Source organism: Rhinatrema bivittatum, chromosome 2 (assembly GCF_901001135.1).
Source record: "Rhinatrema bivittatum chromosome 2, aRhiBiv1.1, whole genome shotgun sequence".
In the NCBI taxonomy this organism is placed as follows: domain Eukaryota; kingdom Metazoa; phylum Chordata; class Amphibia; order Gymnophiona; family Rhinatrematidae; genus Rhinatrema; species Rhinatrema bivittatum.
Window position 1 is genome coordinate 198,395,927 of NC_042616.1, and position 17,057 is coordinate 198,412,983.

The following is a 17,057-nucleotide window of genomic DNA, read 5'->3' on the forward strand; positions in this document are numbered from 1 at the left end:
TTCACAACCTCCATTATCACACTAGAGCTGTCAGGCAACATCCAGTGCTGAATTTATAGATGGCCTGTACATATTGCACCCTATGAGGTTCAGAAGGAAGCTCTCTCTGGCACAATGCCAATATTAAAAAGAACACTGCTAGTAAATTTGAGAGGTTGAGATCATACCCAACTTATTCTGGCTTACGAGTGAGGTTTATTCCTGTAATGGCACAAGCAAAACAGACCCATTTGGAGACATTATCACATGAGTGACACCTAGGGGTCAATACTGAAAGTCATTTAGCAGGATAACTCATAAATTATCCAGCTAAATGCCAACTTTTCAATATTTTGTGCACTCACCTGGCTAAACTTTAGCTGGATAACTTAGGAACATTCTGTGGACATATCTAAAAGAAGTTAAATTAGCTAGTTAAATTATCCAGGAAACTCCAATATTCAGAGTTAGCTGGATAACTTAGCTGGCTAACCCTGATCACTCTAGCTGCAGGATTTATGGCTCCTTATTTCAATATGCCAGAAGGAGCCTTGGTATAAGAAATATTTAAGACCTATCTCTTAAATTTCAGTTTGGGTACACAAAGCTCCCCTCTGTCCTACAGATATTAGTGGGACAAAAGGTTTGTGACGTCAGGAAATAAAGATTTTCTCCCACTAAGCCAAACTACAAGTGCTCCTATTGAAGAAAAGATGTACACTGTCAGTTCATTTGGTACTAAATTGTATTAAACAGAAATAATTTTGTCTGCAAAAGAGCATAGACTGTTTCTTACTAGTGCTATGAATACCTAACCAATAGTCCATGTAAGTTAAAATAATGTATCACACCTAATATGGGAGAAAGGAAGAAGACATCAAGTGATAAGAGCTATGCTGAGTAGGATTTGTGATAGCACAGTATAGGAAGGCACAATGGGCAGGCTGGATGGACTCAGTGGTCCTTATCTACCAACATATTCTATGTTTATATGTAACTACTGTTGCTACATACAGTGCAATTAGATGTGTAGATATTGCTAGATATCTGAAGGCAGGTAGGGATTTTGCAAGTTCTTTGAAGGGGTGAGGGATATGACATAGGTGGAGTTTGAACAGGAGGGACAGAAGTCATACAAATTGTACAGAAATGGGCGGCGGTAGATAGTCAAATCCACTGTCACATTACTGTCTCTTCTGCATTGACCTGATAAAAAAGCAATATGGTACTCTGACAATAATTGGCTCAGTGCACAGTACAGAAGAGTATATTTTGATGACTGTTGTGTGCTTGGCAACGTTTAACTTCTTGGAGATGGGTGAACTGCAATTTATAGTTCAGTCTGAAGGAGTCGTTTGGCCTTCTGCATGTTCTCTTTCACTGAAAGAAACAAGAAAGTAAGGGAAGTTGTTATATTGATATCTGCAATAGAAACATTTGTCAGTATGGTCAAGTACATTGTTTTTTATAGACATAATGTTTTATAGAATCAAAGTTTTCTTCCTAAAGACCTTTTTACTGCTGTGTTTTCTTTAAAGAATTGGATTTACCATAAGAAAAATGGTTCACTTACTAATTCTAACAGAACACTTGGGAAAATGATCAAACATTTTGATGCTCAATGGTGAGATAAACTAGGCAAATAAATTCTGGTTTTCTAGCAAAATGTTTTTTTTGTCATAAGTACACAATTTTAAAAAATACTAGCTTTATTTTTCTAATGTCACTTAAAGATCTCTTCTTAAAAACAAAATGTGCTCCCCCAGCTCATTGACTTGTAAGATGGAAGCAGGTTGTGAGCTTGCTTAGTTGGAAGGGACCGTGTGTAGCTATCAGTGTAATGACCCCCCACTTTTGAGGTGAGCAATAACAAACTGAACTGAGCAAAGGCACAAATAATGGGCGCTAGCGAAAAAGAAAGAAGAAACTTCTTTAAACAGAATACAAATAAGCTAAAGCTTTACTATATTTTGTCCAAGCCCTTTCAAGGGATTTAACTATTCAGAGGTCGATGTTCAAAGGGTTTTTCCGGGTAACTTTCAGGTTACCTGGAGAAAACCTGAGACTTAAATATTTTCCCACATTCCCCCAGCTACATTTGATCCGGGTAACTCATTACCCTGACAAAGTTTAGTTGGGGTAAGAAGAGGTGGCACTGGGCAGATGGTGCTAAACTTTAGCCAGGAAGTATTGATGTTCAGTGCTACCCAGCTAGAGAGAGCCAAGGAAGTCTGTTCTGAATAGTGGTTGTCCTAAAGCCACCTGGGAAACTTCAGCAGAACACTAATCTGGGTATATTCTGGATGTAACTACCCGGATATCCTTCCTGTTTACTGGACTGCCGAATATCTACCTCTCATAGTTTTCCTTGAGTCTGACATGAACAAAGAGCCTCAGTCTTTCCCACTCAACACTAGTCAGTATTATTTGGATAATAGAGAGAAAAATCTTAACTCCACAAGTGCATGGACAAAACAATGCATCTCTCTTCATATTATAAAATAAAAATTACAAAATCATTGCCATTCTATTCTGTTCTGAAGTACTAAATAGGTTTGAAGTCTTACGCAGTTGCATGTCGTTTGGTTCATAAGTAAATTGTCGATTAGAATATCTTCCAGTGATATCATTTCTTACTACTAGAGAAGGATCTGAAAATAATAGTAATAATAATCGTATATTATCAAGTATTTATTTATTTATTTATTTATTTATTTATTAAACTTCTGTACCATCATTCTGTATTCAATTGTAATGGTTCAAGACAAAAACAGTCATATAATCATATAAAATTATAATATAAATAAATAAAATAAAAATTAGAATTAAAAGAACTTAAAAAAAATCTAAAAAAAAATAAAAGAAGGTGTACATTAGATGCAGGCAAATAAGAACAATTTGACCTCCCCTGTCTATTCAGTAGCTCCTGCCGACCCTGCTCTAGCTAAAGACAGGTGCTACATGTGCTTACCTGAGTACCTGTAGGACATTGCTCCTTATGCTTTTTACCCTTAGCCAGGCACTGTATTCAAGGAAACCTATTGCCCATTCTAGGATGCCTGCCATCCTCCCTCTCCCCGATTAGGTCAAGGTACTACTGCTCCATGCTACTGGACTCTGCTGCCTGCCCCTGGGAATTCAAGGCAACTGTGTCACTGCAGTGTGCAAGTTAGTTTTGTTATCTCCCTTTGTTGGTCGTCTACCATGGTGGATGTGTAAGTTCATAACTATAGCAATGCTCTCTCCATTTATTTTACCCTACTTCTCACCCAGCCCTGCTCTTACAACTGCCCTTTGTATATTTTATTTATTTATTTTAGTTAGCCATTTTATATTCTGTCGTTCCAAGTTTACAGTTTACAACATGATGCACATTTTATACCTTGACAAGTACAGTAACTTATGGGCCGATACAGTAAAATTGCGGGAGAGCGGGCAAGCGCCCGCTCTCCCGGCTGTTACGGCTGTGGCTGCTGTGCTACCGCCTCACCACCAGGGGTCCCTCTAGTGCTGGCTTTCCTGACAGGCCCAGTCCATCTCCTATGTCCACTCTATGCTCTGGGTGTGCCCTTATAACCCTGCCTGACAGTTGCCTCGGTGCTTCGGCATCGAGCTCACCTGGGCTCCCTGCTCTAGCCTTGCGCGGCCTTCGGGCCTTTCCTTGCCTTGCCCTGTGCGGCCTTCGGGCCTTTCCTTGCCTTGCGCGGCCTTCGGGCCTCCTTCCTCGCTGTTCTCACCTGGCCTACGGGCCTTCTGACCTGCCTGCTCTGCTTACGGTGTGTGGCCTACGGGCCTTCTGTGTATGTGTGGCCTATGGGCCTTCTGACCTGCTTGCCCTGACTATGGTGTGTGGCCTACGGGCCTTCTGTGTATGTGTGGCCTACGGGCCTTCTGACCTGCCTGCTCTGCTTACGGTGTGTGGCCTACGGGCCTTCTGTGAATGTGTGGCCTATGGGCCTTCTGACCTGCTTGCCCTGACTACGGTGTGTGGCCTACGGGCCTTCTGTGTATGTGTGGCCTACGGGCCTTCTGACCTGCCTGCTCTGCTTATGGTGTGTGGCCTACGGGCCTTCTGTGTGTGTGTGGCCTACGGGCCTTCTGACCTGCCCTGCTCTGCTTATGGTGTGTGGCCTACGGGCCTTCTGTGTGTGTGTGGCCTACGGGCCTTCTGACCTGCCCTGCTCTGCTTATGGTGTGTGGCCTACGGGCCTTCTGTCTGTGTGTGTGGAGCCTACGGGCCTTCTGACCTGCCTTGCCCCGCTTATGGTGTGTGGCCTACGGGCCTTCTGTGTGTGTGTGGCCTACGGGCCTTCTGACCTGCCTTGCCCTGCTTACTGTGCCCTGACCCAGCCTGAACTTAGACTCTGCTCCTTGCCGCCTGCTCTGACCCAGCCTGAACTAGACACTGCTTATTGCTGCCTGCCTTGACCCAGCCTGGAACCAGACACTGTTTCTAGCTTCCTGTCTCTCTCCACCTGGAGCCACCCTGCTGGGTGGTGTTCACGCCTCCTGACCGGAGCCCAAGCGTAACACCGGCGCATGCACAGGCCACTCTCCTGTGTGCGCAATACAGTATTTTAATTTATTTTAATTAGCGCCTCTTTTTTGACTGAAGCGGCAGCTGTCAGCGGGTTTGACAGCCGACACTCAATTTTGCCGGCATCGGCTCTCGAGCCCGCTGACAGCCACGGGTTCGGAAACCGGACGCCAGCAAAATTGAGCATCCGGTTTTCGACCCGCCAGCCGCAGGCCCATTTTACATTTTTTTTTTTTAATTTTTTACTTTTTTAAACTTTTAGGACCTCAATATCGCCATGATATTAAGTCGGAGGGTGCACAGAAAAGCAGTTTTTACTGCTTTTCTGTGCACTTTCCCGGTGCCCAGAGAAATTAACGCCTACCTTTGGGTAGGTGCTAATTTCTGAAAGTAAAATGTGCGCACTGTACTGTATCGGCCTGTTTATGAGGTCAAACATGTCCCAAGCATGTTTAAATTTTGTCAAGGCTTTTGTTTCCTTCCACCTCTGCTAGTGGGCTATTTCAGATCATGAGCCTTTGGCCTTCAGTTGCATTTTCTGAGGATAGTGCCCCCTTCTTGTAATTTAATGAAGCCTGCTAAAAACTTGGATTTTTCTATCATATTTGTCATTTTTCTTCTTTTCCTCCACCAAGTACATTTTGAGGTCTTTAAGTCTCTCCCTGACTTTGTGTAGCATTTGTATTGCAAGCCTTGAGACATTTTAGTAGTCCTTCTGCTAGTAGATCTTCCACTCAGTGTCCTTACAGAAGTATAACCTCCAAAAATAAACACAGTACTTGAGGTAGGATCTCTCTGGTGAACTAAGCAAAAGCAATATAACTCCCTTTTCCCTGCTGGTGAAAATGTTTAAAATCAGTGTCAGCATTTTATATTTTCTGTAAATAATTTTGCTGCTGTAAAACCCCCCTTGGGAAGGCATCACACTTCCCAGTCATGCTGAGTACAGAGGGGATACCTAGAAGCAAAGATAAAATTGCTGCCATCTGTTGGAGAAAAATAGTTTAAGTTTCAAGGTTATTAAAATGTATCAGTCACACTTTCAGGGAACCATTTCAAGGTGACTTACAAACAGCATTCATATTCAACAAATACAAAGCACAATACGAAAAGAAAAACCTGCAATAATAGTCATGACTGCGAGGGCCTGAAAATGGAGCACGCAATCTAAACCATATGCTTGTTTGAATAAATGAGTTTTTAGGGTCTTTTTAAATTGAATAGTGCTGCATATCGTCCTGATATCATCAGGTAGAGAGTTCTGGCTCCGGTTTTGCCATTTTGACAGTGTGGATCTCATGGAGACATTTTCCTTCTGAACAAAGAGAATGTGCAAGCCTGTAAATTCTGAGTATCCAGCTGGTCCAGCATTTGGAATCATTATGTAGCATTCTGTATATTAAATTCAGAGTCTTATACTTTATCTGCCATTTCAGAGGTAGCCAATGAAGGGATATGAGACTAGTGGAGATATGTTCACGCATTGATAAGGAGCTTATAATGTGAGCTGCAGCGTTCTGAATGAGTTGCAAAGATAACTTGTATTGCTACAGTAATCTAAGTTGTTTAATACTTGGGATTGTGTGATGATGTGAAAGGTCTCAAATTCCAGAAAAGGTCACAAATGCCTATTCATCCTTAGCTTAAAGAATGAGGATTTTACAACAGAGTTGATATGAGCAGAGAAAGATAATTCAGAACCTAGTAATATCCCAAGCCTTCTAACTTGGGATATTATCCACTCCTGTATAGGCCATACCTTTATAATCCCCTCCACCCTCCTTGGGAAGGGGGTCACTTTTCCCAGTCCTGCTGAGCATTGAACAACTCATTGAGGGTTGGGAGACAAGGATTTTGTTACAGGGGAAAGGTAACCTATAGGGGATCATACTTGAAAAATAACTAGTCCACACTCAAGGTAGAGTGTTTCATACAAAAGCAAAGTTTAATAAATAAATAAAAAGTCTCAATATTTACACAAATCAATAGACAGAAAAGAGTACAAAAACTTAAAACAGGATAAAGTTCAAGTTCCACAGGCAACCAAAATACAGGCTTGATTCCTTGTACTTCTTAAGTGAAGCTCAGCACCACTAGGAACCCTGTGTCTTCTCAAAAAGATATTTGTCTCTTCAGCACTAGAAAGAAAAGTGCAGAATCCCCTTTGTATCTTATTCTTAATTACTTACTCACTAGTGGTAGGCTTGGAAAAAGTAGCCCATCCCTTTATTTCTAGATTGGATTCTTCCCTTTCTTCACATTTGACCAGTCTTATAGGAAATCTCCCTTTCTTGTGGCTTCAAGAGCCCCAGAGCAGAGCAGAGCATAGTCCCTTGGCTGTTCTCCCTGGTCTCTTCAGAATCTTGTGAATCCCCCTTGTGACTCCTGGAGTCACTCTTTATGGCACTGCTCTTACTGGGGATGAACCATCCTGCTACTCTTAGCTAACACTGCTCCTTAGGAACCTGCCAATATTGGAACATTCCCCATGATAAAGTACATGAATCCCAAAGGATATCACACTAGTAGGAACCTTAATCTAGACAATTTAGAAGCAATTCTGTGGATTAAAGCTATAAGTTTTTGCACTCCAAATGCTAAAACATTAAACATATTGTTACATTTACAATGCAAAAGATAGGCGATAGCTGTAGTTCTTCTCAACCCTAGTCAGTCAGATTTTCAGGATATCCACAATGAAAATGCATGAGGTAGATTTGCATACAATGGAGGCAGTGCCTGCAAATGTACCTCAAGCATATTCACTACGTATATCTTGAAAACCTGATCCCCAGGCCTGGTTTGAGAACCTCTGGGATATAGTATACATTGAGGCAATTCTAAAGGTCTTTGAAACCATGTGACAGAGGCATCAACAAAGTTTCCATTATTTTCAGAACAAATTCAGAAAGAGACAAATTTTTGTTTCTTGATAAGATAGAATAGTTTTGAGTCTGATACAGCAGTTGATTGATAATGAGAAAATAAATCTGAGGTGACCAAATCCATGTTCTGGGGGTGAACCCTTGAACCGAGGGGGAGCTGTCGCCACCTGTGGGGAGGGGCTCCACAAGTCCCCACTGTCGGTAGGTGAGGCGGAAGACTAGCAAAGACCCTGCTGGATCTTCACCACCACCAGCCCACGTTCCCCTCAGGTTGGGCCCTCAGGTACCAGGGTAGGCTGGACTTATGTGGGGCCTCCACAAGATGGAAATCCAGAGGAAAGGCAGGTAGCGCAGTTTGTAGTTGGTGTCCAGGCAACGGTCATGGCAGGTGGCGTAGCTCGTTGTCAAGTCCGGTCCGAAGTCAAAGCCAAAAGACAAGCAGAGGGAACGAGGAGGGCAGGAATGAGGAAGGAACTCAGGAATAACATGCAGATTGCAGGAAGCAAATAGACCTGTTGTTAAGGCAAAGGCTGGAAGCCAGATCCAGCCCTATGTACAGTCGCAGGGATGATGTCGCCAGGGAGGGCTGGCAGCATTTCCTTGCTGCAGGCCGTTTAAGAAACAGAGAAAGGCACGTGCACGTGCCTAGTGGGAGGACCTCTGCCGGAGGAGCTGGGCGGCGTCCGAGCTGCGGGGAGAGGAGGATCATCGGCATCAATGGGGCTCGTGTTGGGAAGGTGGACCGCGACCGAGAGAAGTGGCTTCCTGCTGCTGCTAAGGAACACGGGCCCGACCCTGCCATGCAGCAACACTCTAGTCCTCAAGAGCCAGAAACAGGCCAGGTTTTGAAGATACACACACAATAAATATGCAAAAGATAGATTTGATTATAATGAAGGCAGTGCATGCAGATCTTTCTCATGCATATTCATTGTGGATATCCTGAAACCTTGGCTTGTTTGTGGATCTCGAGAATCAGAGTTGGCCAATCCTGATATAAATGAATAGAGTGCAGGCAGGCAGCAGCATGGAAACCTCAAAACTGGAGGTGAGCCCAAGTGAAGCAATTAAAGATATAGATTCTGTCATGGTTTTGCCTGTTGCGCAGCCTCACCATGCCCTGATCTGGACTGTTGTGATGCCTCCCCACCAGTAGGAGTCCTCAGTGAGCCTCTCTATGAGCCTTGCTAAGCTCCTCCTCGCTGCTCTCGCCATGCCCAAGTCTCAGTCCTATTTAATCCAGCCTTGCCAAAAATACCTTGCCTCTTCATGAAGTCACCCTTGGCTCTCTAACCTGGCCACTCTAGTCTTGTACCTTGGCTTGTGGCCTCTGTACATTCTTGTTCCTTGCTCCTTGCCTTGTGGCCTATCTAGGCTTTACCTTGCTTAGTAGTCATTGGGCCTTTTCCTAGCAGCCTTCTGGCCTCCAGCCTTGCTGCCTTCGGGCTTCTATGTTCTTTGCTCTGTGTTGTCTTGCCTAGTCCTTGTCCAGTCCTATCCTAGTCTGTCTTATCCTGTCCTGTACCTGTTTGGTCTTGCCATGCCCAACCCAGACCAGTTCCTGGTATTCACTCCTTGTTTTGCCCCATCCTGTATCTAATTTCAATTCCTGTCCAGTATCCTGTCTTGCCTGTGTCTCTCCCAGTCGCTGCTCAGTACCTCATCTTGTCTGTATTGGTGTTTAGTCCCAGTCCCAGCTCAATGTCCTGTTGCAGCCTTGCTCCATTCTGTCCAGCCTTAATCCAGCCTGTCTAGTCTTGTTCCAGCCTGTCCAGATTCATCATGATGTACTGCTGCCATAGCAAAGACCTACTGGCCCCTGGAACCCATGGGCTCAACCTGTGGGGGAGGAGATTGGATAGGCAGAAGACAAACCTTTGACCAGCCCAGTGTCCTGTCTTGCAGACCTGCACAATTCCTGGGGTAGTGTGCTCAGATCTCAGAACCTGTGACAGATTCATATCTATAACTTCTCCTTCTCTCAGAAATGGTATTGTCTTATTTGAATACTTCAAACTTATCAAGATCAGTTTCTATATGCTATGTAGTCAATGAGCACATGCATATTGAAGGACAAAAGGTTGAAGTGGGAAAAAAAATGTGATAATCTCCCTCCTTCTCGGTTATATCACCCTCCCAGCTACTGCCCATACATTGATCCATTGTTTGAACTTTTTCCTTCCATCTGTGGAATTTGAGTAGAAAAAGGGCCCTCAAGTTTAGGACCTCAGATGTTCTTGGATCTCTGAGTAGGCCAGCTAAATGAGTGTCACAACAGAAATGATTTAAGCCAGGTTAAGAATGCTGTTTCTGCATGCTACTGTCTAATGATTTAATGTTGCAATCATGCTGTCTGGAAACCAGGGCAATTTTAAATTTGCACCTAGTGCCTGGTCAGAGCAAAATTGCAATGCTTCTTATTTTATGGGGATGAAAAATATATTTTTGAATGTCTGGGAAGGAAAAAAGCAGAACACCTCTGGGATTGCCACATGTATATGTTGCTTGAATAAAATGTAGAGATGTAACTGTGATTGGTCGTTAAAATAAAATGCTGACAATATTTTGCTTTATCATGTTGACCTTGTATCTAGAAAAAAATCTCCACACATTCCTACCCCATTTGGATTTTAACATCCAGTGATGAAGTTAGAGGCATCTGGAGGAGGACGGCAGACCCTTACGGCCTTGGATTTTTTAAAAATTTTGCAATGGAGCAAGGAGTGGTGGGAGTTCAGGCCAGGGCTGGTGGCTACTCAGTAAAGAAAACAAAATGCAAATTAAATTTCATTCATTTTTCTTTCAATTCATTTCAATTTGTTTTCTTTTGATTCATTTCAAACAAAGCATATCCCTATACAATACTGAAATAGTGCATCTTTTGCATAAAGAATTAATTCCCTGCAGCTTCTGCCAGGGAAAGTTTCCACAGAAAAGAATTATGCACACCGAAAATAAAGAGAGTAAGATATATTTTATACTGACCAACAAACATTATTCGAGGTACATACTGTCCATCTGGTGACAAGTTCTTATCTGAGGTTTCATGCTGAAAACAAGCAGACAAAGCTACATTAACAATGAAAATAAATTAGTCAACACCTAATCTGTGTACAAATACTTTTCAAAATCAGTTTTTGAGAGCAACTAAGTCACTGCAACAATTTTGTGTAGAAAAAAGGACCCTATATTTTATTCTATGATGAGCCATTAATGTTTTGTATGATCTTTGACTTTACTACCTTATGGATAAACAGGACAAGTAATAGGCTCAGAGTAAATTAGGAGTTATGTACATAAGTTTGCCCTATGACCATAATGTGGATTTTCCGCAGTTAAGCAGGGTTGAATTAGCCATGTATTCTGGGAGGGTGGGGGGGGGGGGGGGGATTGTCCTCCGGTCCTCTAGGTGGCGGAGCTCCTCAAAGCACACAGAGCTGAGCCCTGTGTGCCTGCCTATATATATAACCACGTGGTCTCCCAGCCTGCTTCAGTCTTTGCTTTTCCGTGCAGCATGGTGCACTCGTAGTCTCCTTTCAATGACCCTGGCAGCGGAAAATACGCCCATCTCACTTGCCTGGGCAACCCAAATCCATTTGGCCTTCTGTGCGACTTCCCCAACTACATAGTGGGAATTAGAGGGGTCAACAGCAATGTACCTGAACTTATCGCGACTGATTCAAGAGGCCTCGGGATGCACCAGGAACCTACCTGGGAAGAATTCAGGAGTGGACCAGGCATTCGAAGTGGTGTGGAGAATGCAGAACTAACCCTTCTTCTGCCCTCAGAATGTCTATGGAGATGCCCTCACTCTCTGCATCAGGCGGGGTCACTAGCAACATCTATTAAGAGTATGTGGCAACACTATTGCAGCTCACCACTCTTCCCCCGAAGGATCCCAGGGGTCAGGTCACCCGTTAGTCTCCAGATTCATGGAGGGCATTCTCCAACTGTGTCTCTGGTTCAAAATTACCGATGACAGGGGACCTCAACTGAGTTATGGAACAGCTGATGCTACTGCCCTTCAAGCCATGGACAGGAGCCATGGGGGATGTCTTCCTGGAAGATGCACTCCTTGATTGCCTCAACCTCAGCAAGGAGAGTCAGGAACCGCAAGTGGTGCTCCACTACTCATTGTATTCAAAATCTCAGCATGATAAGGTAATATAAGGAACCTATTCTCCCAAGGTGATATTACTATTTCACCTTATCCATACAACCCTTTTTGAAGCCGCAGAAATCCGAAGGGAGGAAGACGACTTCAAACATTCATCTGTAAGTACGCTCTAGCTTACTGCAAGATCCATACATGCTCAGAATCCAGGGCTTCTAAACTCATGCCCTTTCAGCCAAATGCTCCTGGACCACCAGTCTCCAAGAAACCCATACATAGAAACATAGAAACATAGAAATGACGGCAGAAGAAGACCAAACGGCCCATCCAGTCTGCCCAGCAAGCTTTCACACTTTTTTTTTTCTCTCACATACTTATCTGTTTCTCTTGGCTCTTAGTAACCTTTTTTTATTCTATTTCCCTTCCACCCCCACCATTAATATAGAGAGCAGTGTTGGAACTGCATCTAAGTGAAATAGCTTAATTTAGTTAGGGGTATTAACCACCGCAATAAGCAAGCTACACCCATGCTTATCTGTTTATTCAGACTGTGTAATTCAGTTCTTGTTGATTGTTGCCTGAATATAGATCAACCTTTCTTCATTCTCCCCTGTCGTTGAAGCAGAGAGCCATGCTGGCTATGAATTGAAAGTGAAGTATCAGTCTTGCTCCACTGCCGTTGAAGCAGAGGACTATGCTGGATATGCGTGAAAACCCAGTGACACCTTTTTGCAGTGTGGAATTTTAGTTAACCTTTTTAGGAGGCAGGTTATCTCTGTGTATGCTCCTGTATTGTTGTTTTACTGGGCAAAGGACCCTTGGGCTTCTTGGGATGAAACCTGGTTATAGACTAGAGGAAAAGATGCCTTTTACCCTCTTTAAATATGCAACTTTTATTATTTATTTTGGGGTAAAGGAGGTTCTATCCACCCTTCCTTCTTCACCATTTTGGGATTATGTTAAGTTAACATTAGTTTTACTATCTGAGTGCCGAAGGATCCATGGACTCAGTGCTTACCATCAGAAAACGTTTGGAGTCTCTCACTGAGAGAGTCAGTATACTCTCTTGTGGAGGAATGAATCTCCAGCCATTCTTGGGAGGAGAAGTGGATATGGAAAAGACCAGTGTCACCCATTTGGTGTTAATCACTATTATAGCATCTGGATAGTGACGATAAGAGTGAAGAGGTACCCTCCAGGTACAAAGACAACAAAGAAGTATATGACTGCACATCAGGACAAAGGAATGACAAATGGGAGTTTCATTTATATCATCTAAATTGGATGTTATCATCTTATCCACCTACCCCAAACCCCCCTGCGCGCGCCGAGCCTATTATGCATAGGCTCGGCGGTGCACGCAAGCCCCGGGATGCGTGTAAGTCCCGGGGCTTGCATGGAGAGGCGTGCCAGGGGGCGTGTCGGGGGCGTGGCGGTCGTGATGCGGCATTTCGGGGGCGTGGCGCAGGTGACGCGGCGTTTCGGGGGTGGTGCTGTGGGTGTGGTTTCAGCCCGGGGGCATTCCAGGGCTGAAACCACACCCGCAGCACTCTCTGCCTTCCTCTCGTCTGCCTCCGGAAGACAAGAGGAAGGCAGAGAGAAAGCTGAGGGTTTTGCTGGGGAGTTGGGAGAGCAAGATAAGTAAGAGGGTGGAGGGTTAGGATCTGAAGGGACAGAGAGACAGAAAGAGCTGGAGAGGAGGTCAAGCTTGGGGTACATGGCTGGTGTTTACATTTGGTAAACTAGACTGTCGCCTAGGGAACCAATCATTAGGGAGTGGCAAAATTGCTAATATAAGCCCCTAGCCAGCAGCTGAAGACTCAGAAGAGGGCAATTGAGTGGGTCCGCGAGCAGAGCCCATCTTGCTCATGGCTGCAGATAGGCCCAGTGGGGCCATGTGTGGAGCCCATTCTGTTCATGGACAAAGATTAGGAGAGATGCCCAGTAGGGCCACGAGTGGAGCCCATCTTGCTCAAGGCCGAGAGTAGGCCCAGTTGGGCTGCGAGCAGAGCTCAACATGCTCATGCCAAAGATAGTCCAGGTGAGGCAGAGGTGGAGCCCATCCTGCTCACAGTTGGAGATTAGGAGAGAGGCCCATTGGGGCCACAAACAGAGTCCATCCCACTCATGGCTGAAGATGAGGCCTGCCAAAAGGCCTGCGGCCAAAGACATAGAGGAAAGAGGCCTGGTAGAGCACAGGTGGAGCCCATCTCACCTGTGGCTGATGACATAGAAGAGAGAGAGAGGCCCAAGAGAGCAGTGGGAAGAACTCATCCTCATGAGAGAACAATGGGCAGAACTCATCATTGTGAGAGAGCAAGAGAACCTGTGAACCTACAGTATGTGGGTGAGAAAGGAAGTGTTTGTGTGTGAGGGAGTGAGGGTGTGTGTGTGTGTGTACATGTGTGTGAGAGAGGAAGCTTGTGTAAGGGAGTGTGTACATGACTGAGAGATTGGGAACCTGTGTGAGTGAATGAGAGTATCTGTAAGAAAAAGGTTGTGTGTCTGTGAGGGTGTGTGTTTGTATGTGATAGAGGGAGCCTATGTGAAGGGGTTTGTTTGTGTGTGTGTGTGTGAGGGAGTGAGGGTTTGTGCAAATGAGAGAGAGAAGGAGCCTGTATGAGGGTGAGGGTAGGTGTGTGAGTGAGACAAGGAGCCTGTGTGTGTGTCAGAACAAATATGTGTGTGATATGAAAGAGAGAGGAGAAAGTATGTGCACAGCAAGCTTCCCCTCTCCACCCTACCAGTTAATCCACGACAAATTCTGGGCATTTGGAAACCAAGAGTTCCCAGGTATGGAGAGCAGTTGCTTTTTGATCTGTTAGTTTTAATCATTGGGAGTTATTTGATGTGTCTGCTGTTTTTCAATATTGTTTTGGACTCTGGAATATTTTTTAAATTTGTGAGTTTTTAATTATTTGATGTCATTCTATTTGCCAGCTATTTTGAAATATTTTTAATTCTATGGTTTTACAATAATTGATGTTTTATATTTCTTGATTTTATTGTTTGATATTTTATAAAGAATGGCAACATTTCTGTTTTTCCATTGTTTTGCTACATTCAGATACTAGTGTTGTGGTTTCAAGTTCAGTTTTTGTCGGTACATTTTTAATTTCTATTTTATGGTCTCTTTATTCTGTATTTGCTGAGGGTCTGTCTGTGTTCTGCATGCATGATTCAACTTGAGGTATTCTGCTAGCATGCAGTTTCTATGTAGGGTTCTATAGCAGCTAGGCTTGTTCTGTTTTCCTAATAGGTGGTGTATTAGTGTTTTAGGGCATGGTCTAATTTTTACAGCATTGCCTTTTTATAGATAAGATCGTTACTCTTTGAGTTCTGGCAGTTAGTTCCATTTTGGTATGGGAGGTTTACTATATTGTAATTTTAATTCTGTTTACTCATGGCTTTGAGTGCCAAGAGCACACCCAACATGTGTTACAATAGGTCTAATATCATATGGGTTCCAAGTGTCTTTATTACTTTTTAGCAGGGTTTTATGGTTGACATACAGGGATGGTAACTTTTAAATTGATGCACAGGCGCACATTTGCGTTCATACGTTGGTCCAAGCCCAGGGACGCACACATATATGCTCGCATGTTATAAAATAGCCTGGCTGCATGCACATGCACACCAAATTTTAAGTGTGTGCTCAAATCCCACTTCTACCGCTTGAGTCAGGGGATTTTAAAAGGGGTGTGCCAGAGGATGTGGTTAGTGCAGTTAGTGTAGCTGGGTTTAAAAAAGGTTTGGATAAGTTCCTAGAACAGAAGTCCATAAATTGCTATCAATCAATAAGGATTAGTAGCTTGGGATCTATTCATTTAATGTTTGGGTACTTGCCAGGTTCTTGTGGCCTGGATTGGTCACTGTTGGAAACAGGATGCTGGGCTTGATAGACCCTTGGTCTGACCCAGTATGGAATTTCTATGTTCTAACATTCGTAATGAATTATTATTCACATACAGTGATTATATTGTGTTATTTAAAAAATAAAGAGTCTGATTTACTAAGGCTTTTTTCCCTTTCTGTGTCTATGGGAAAAATGCTGTCCTGAAAAAATGAAACCTATTGGCAACTCTGTGTGCGGGACAAAATGTAATTTTTGCAATTTTCAATGTTGACAAAGGTTTCATACTATGAAACATCAAAAGAAAACCAAACCCTCAGGACTGTTGCAAGGGTATTAGGATCTGTAGGCAACCATCAGTCTTGCATCCCCCGACCCCCAAGACTTACCTACTGTTGGCAGCTCCTGTGTTCTTAAGCCTCTGTCAGGATGGACTCCACAGGTGGCCCTGGGCCTCCTCCCATTATTTTGATGTCCCTCTCCCCAGGGCTGGAGCAAGGAGATTAGGTGCCCTACCTTCTGCCTTACACCCGCCCTCCTTGGTCGCGCCACCACCCCCTGGTCACGTCACCACCCTCTGGTCTCGGCCCCCCAACTCCTATCTCTGTCTCGATCACGCCCGCTGAGTGTGTGGTTTTTTGGGCCACGAGCAGGTTGGACGCTGCTCGTGGCCCAGTGAAACTCCACTTCTCTATGCCGCCACTTGTGGCCCCATATGGCTCGTGCCCCCTAATGGTCGGCGCTCTAGGCCCAGGCCTAGTTTGCCTAGTGCTTCCGCTGGCCCTGCCCCTCCCAAAGGTATGGTGCTCTAGATGACAGATGGAAGCACCAGCCCTGCAGACCCTCCTGCAGCATTTTAAAACAATATGAAAAGCAGTAATGTCAATTAGCAATGTGCTGGTTGAATCATGACTTTACAAAAAATATTCAAGCACTTGCCCAAGCATTCCTCTCTAATCCAGGAGTATCCAGATACAGGAGAGTCACCGGTCACCTCAGTCTGCCTGGGTATGACTAGTCTGTATTGAATACTAAGTCACAAGTAGCATCATGCAGACAATATGAGCCATTCAGATCCACTTCCACATGAGGTGACATGAGACAATGTGGCACACATGGATGCTCCAGAGGATTCAGTGCAGATGCTGACAAACAGCTTGCAGAAGTTCAAAGAATTTGACTTAGCAATAAAATCAGAAATTGCCATTGGGTTGAGTTTGTATAGATCTGAAATGTTTTGCAGTGAAACGGGAAAGGAACTTTCTGTCGATCATTCTATGTTGTCACAGTGCAAAAATGTTGAAGAACTGAAATAAACCACATTGGTAAACCAGCTAATATACCTACCACAAGATTCAGCATGATGAAATAATTTTGAGCTATTTCTTGAATCTCAGCATTTTCTACGAAAGCTTTCTTCAGTGCTGGAAAACAGATAATAGTTATATTTATTGAGAATCGCCAGCAGACACAGTGCTGTACAAGGACATTCAGTCAGGTAGTATTGTGCAGTCTGGTCCTGCAGAACTTATGCTTCATGTGCTAATTATAAACCACAGTATTCCTGGTTGTGCACCGGGCAGCATGCTAATGTAGAGTCCAGATGTTAATGCTCCAAACTCCTTATAACTGCTCTGCCCCCGCTGAACTGCCACTGCCGTTGCCCACCATGACCACTTTCTTACCTCT

General features: G+C 44.0%; 1 protein-coding gene across 1 annotated transcript in view; it reads right to left on the minus strand.

The window, feature by feature from the left end:
- Positions 1 to 706: 706 nt before the first annotated feature.
- Positions 707 to 17,057, minus strand: part of LOC115084320 (anterior gradient protein 3-like) — a 73,435-nt gene continuing 57,084 nt past the window's right edge. Inside the window, exons 5-8 of the mRNA XM_029589032.1 lie at positions 16,716 to 16,792; positions 10,387 to 10,450; positions 2,547 to 2,630; positions 707 to 1,359 (exon numbers count right to left, since the gene is read on the minus strand). Of these exons, the coding sequence (XP_029444892.1) occupies positions 1,310 to 1,359; positions 2,547 to 2,630; positions 10,387 to 10,450; positions 16,716 to 16,792 (275 nt within the window). The 3' untranslated portion in view covers positions 707 to 1,309. The remainder of the gene's footprint in view (positions 1,360 to 2,546; positions 2,631 to 10,386; positions 10,451 to 16,715; positions 16,793 to 17,057) is intronic.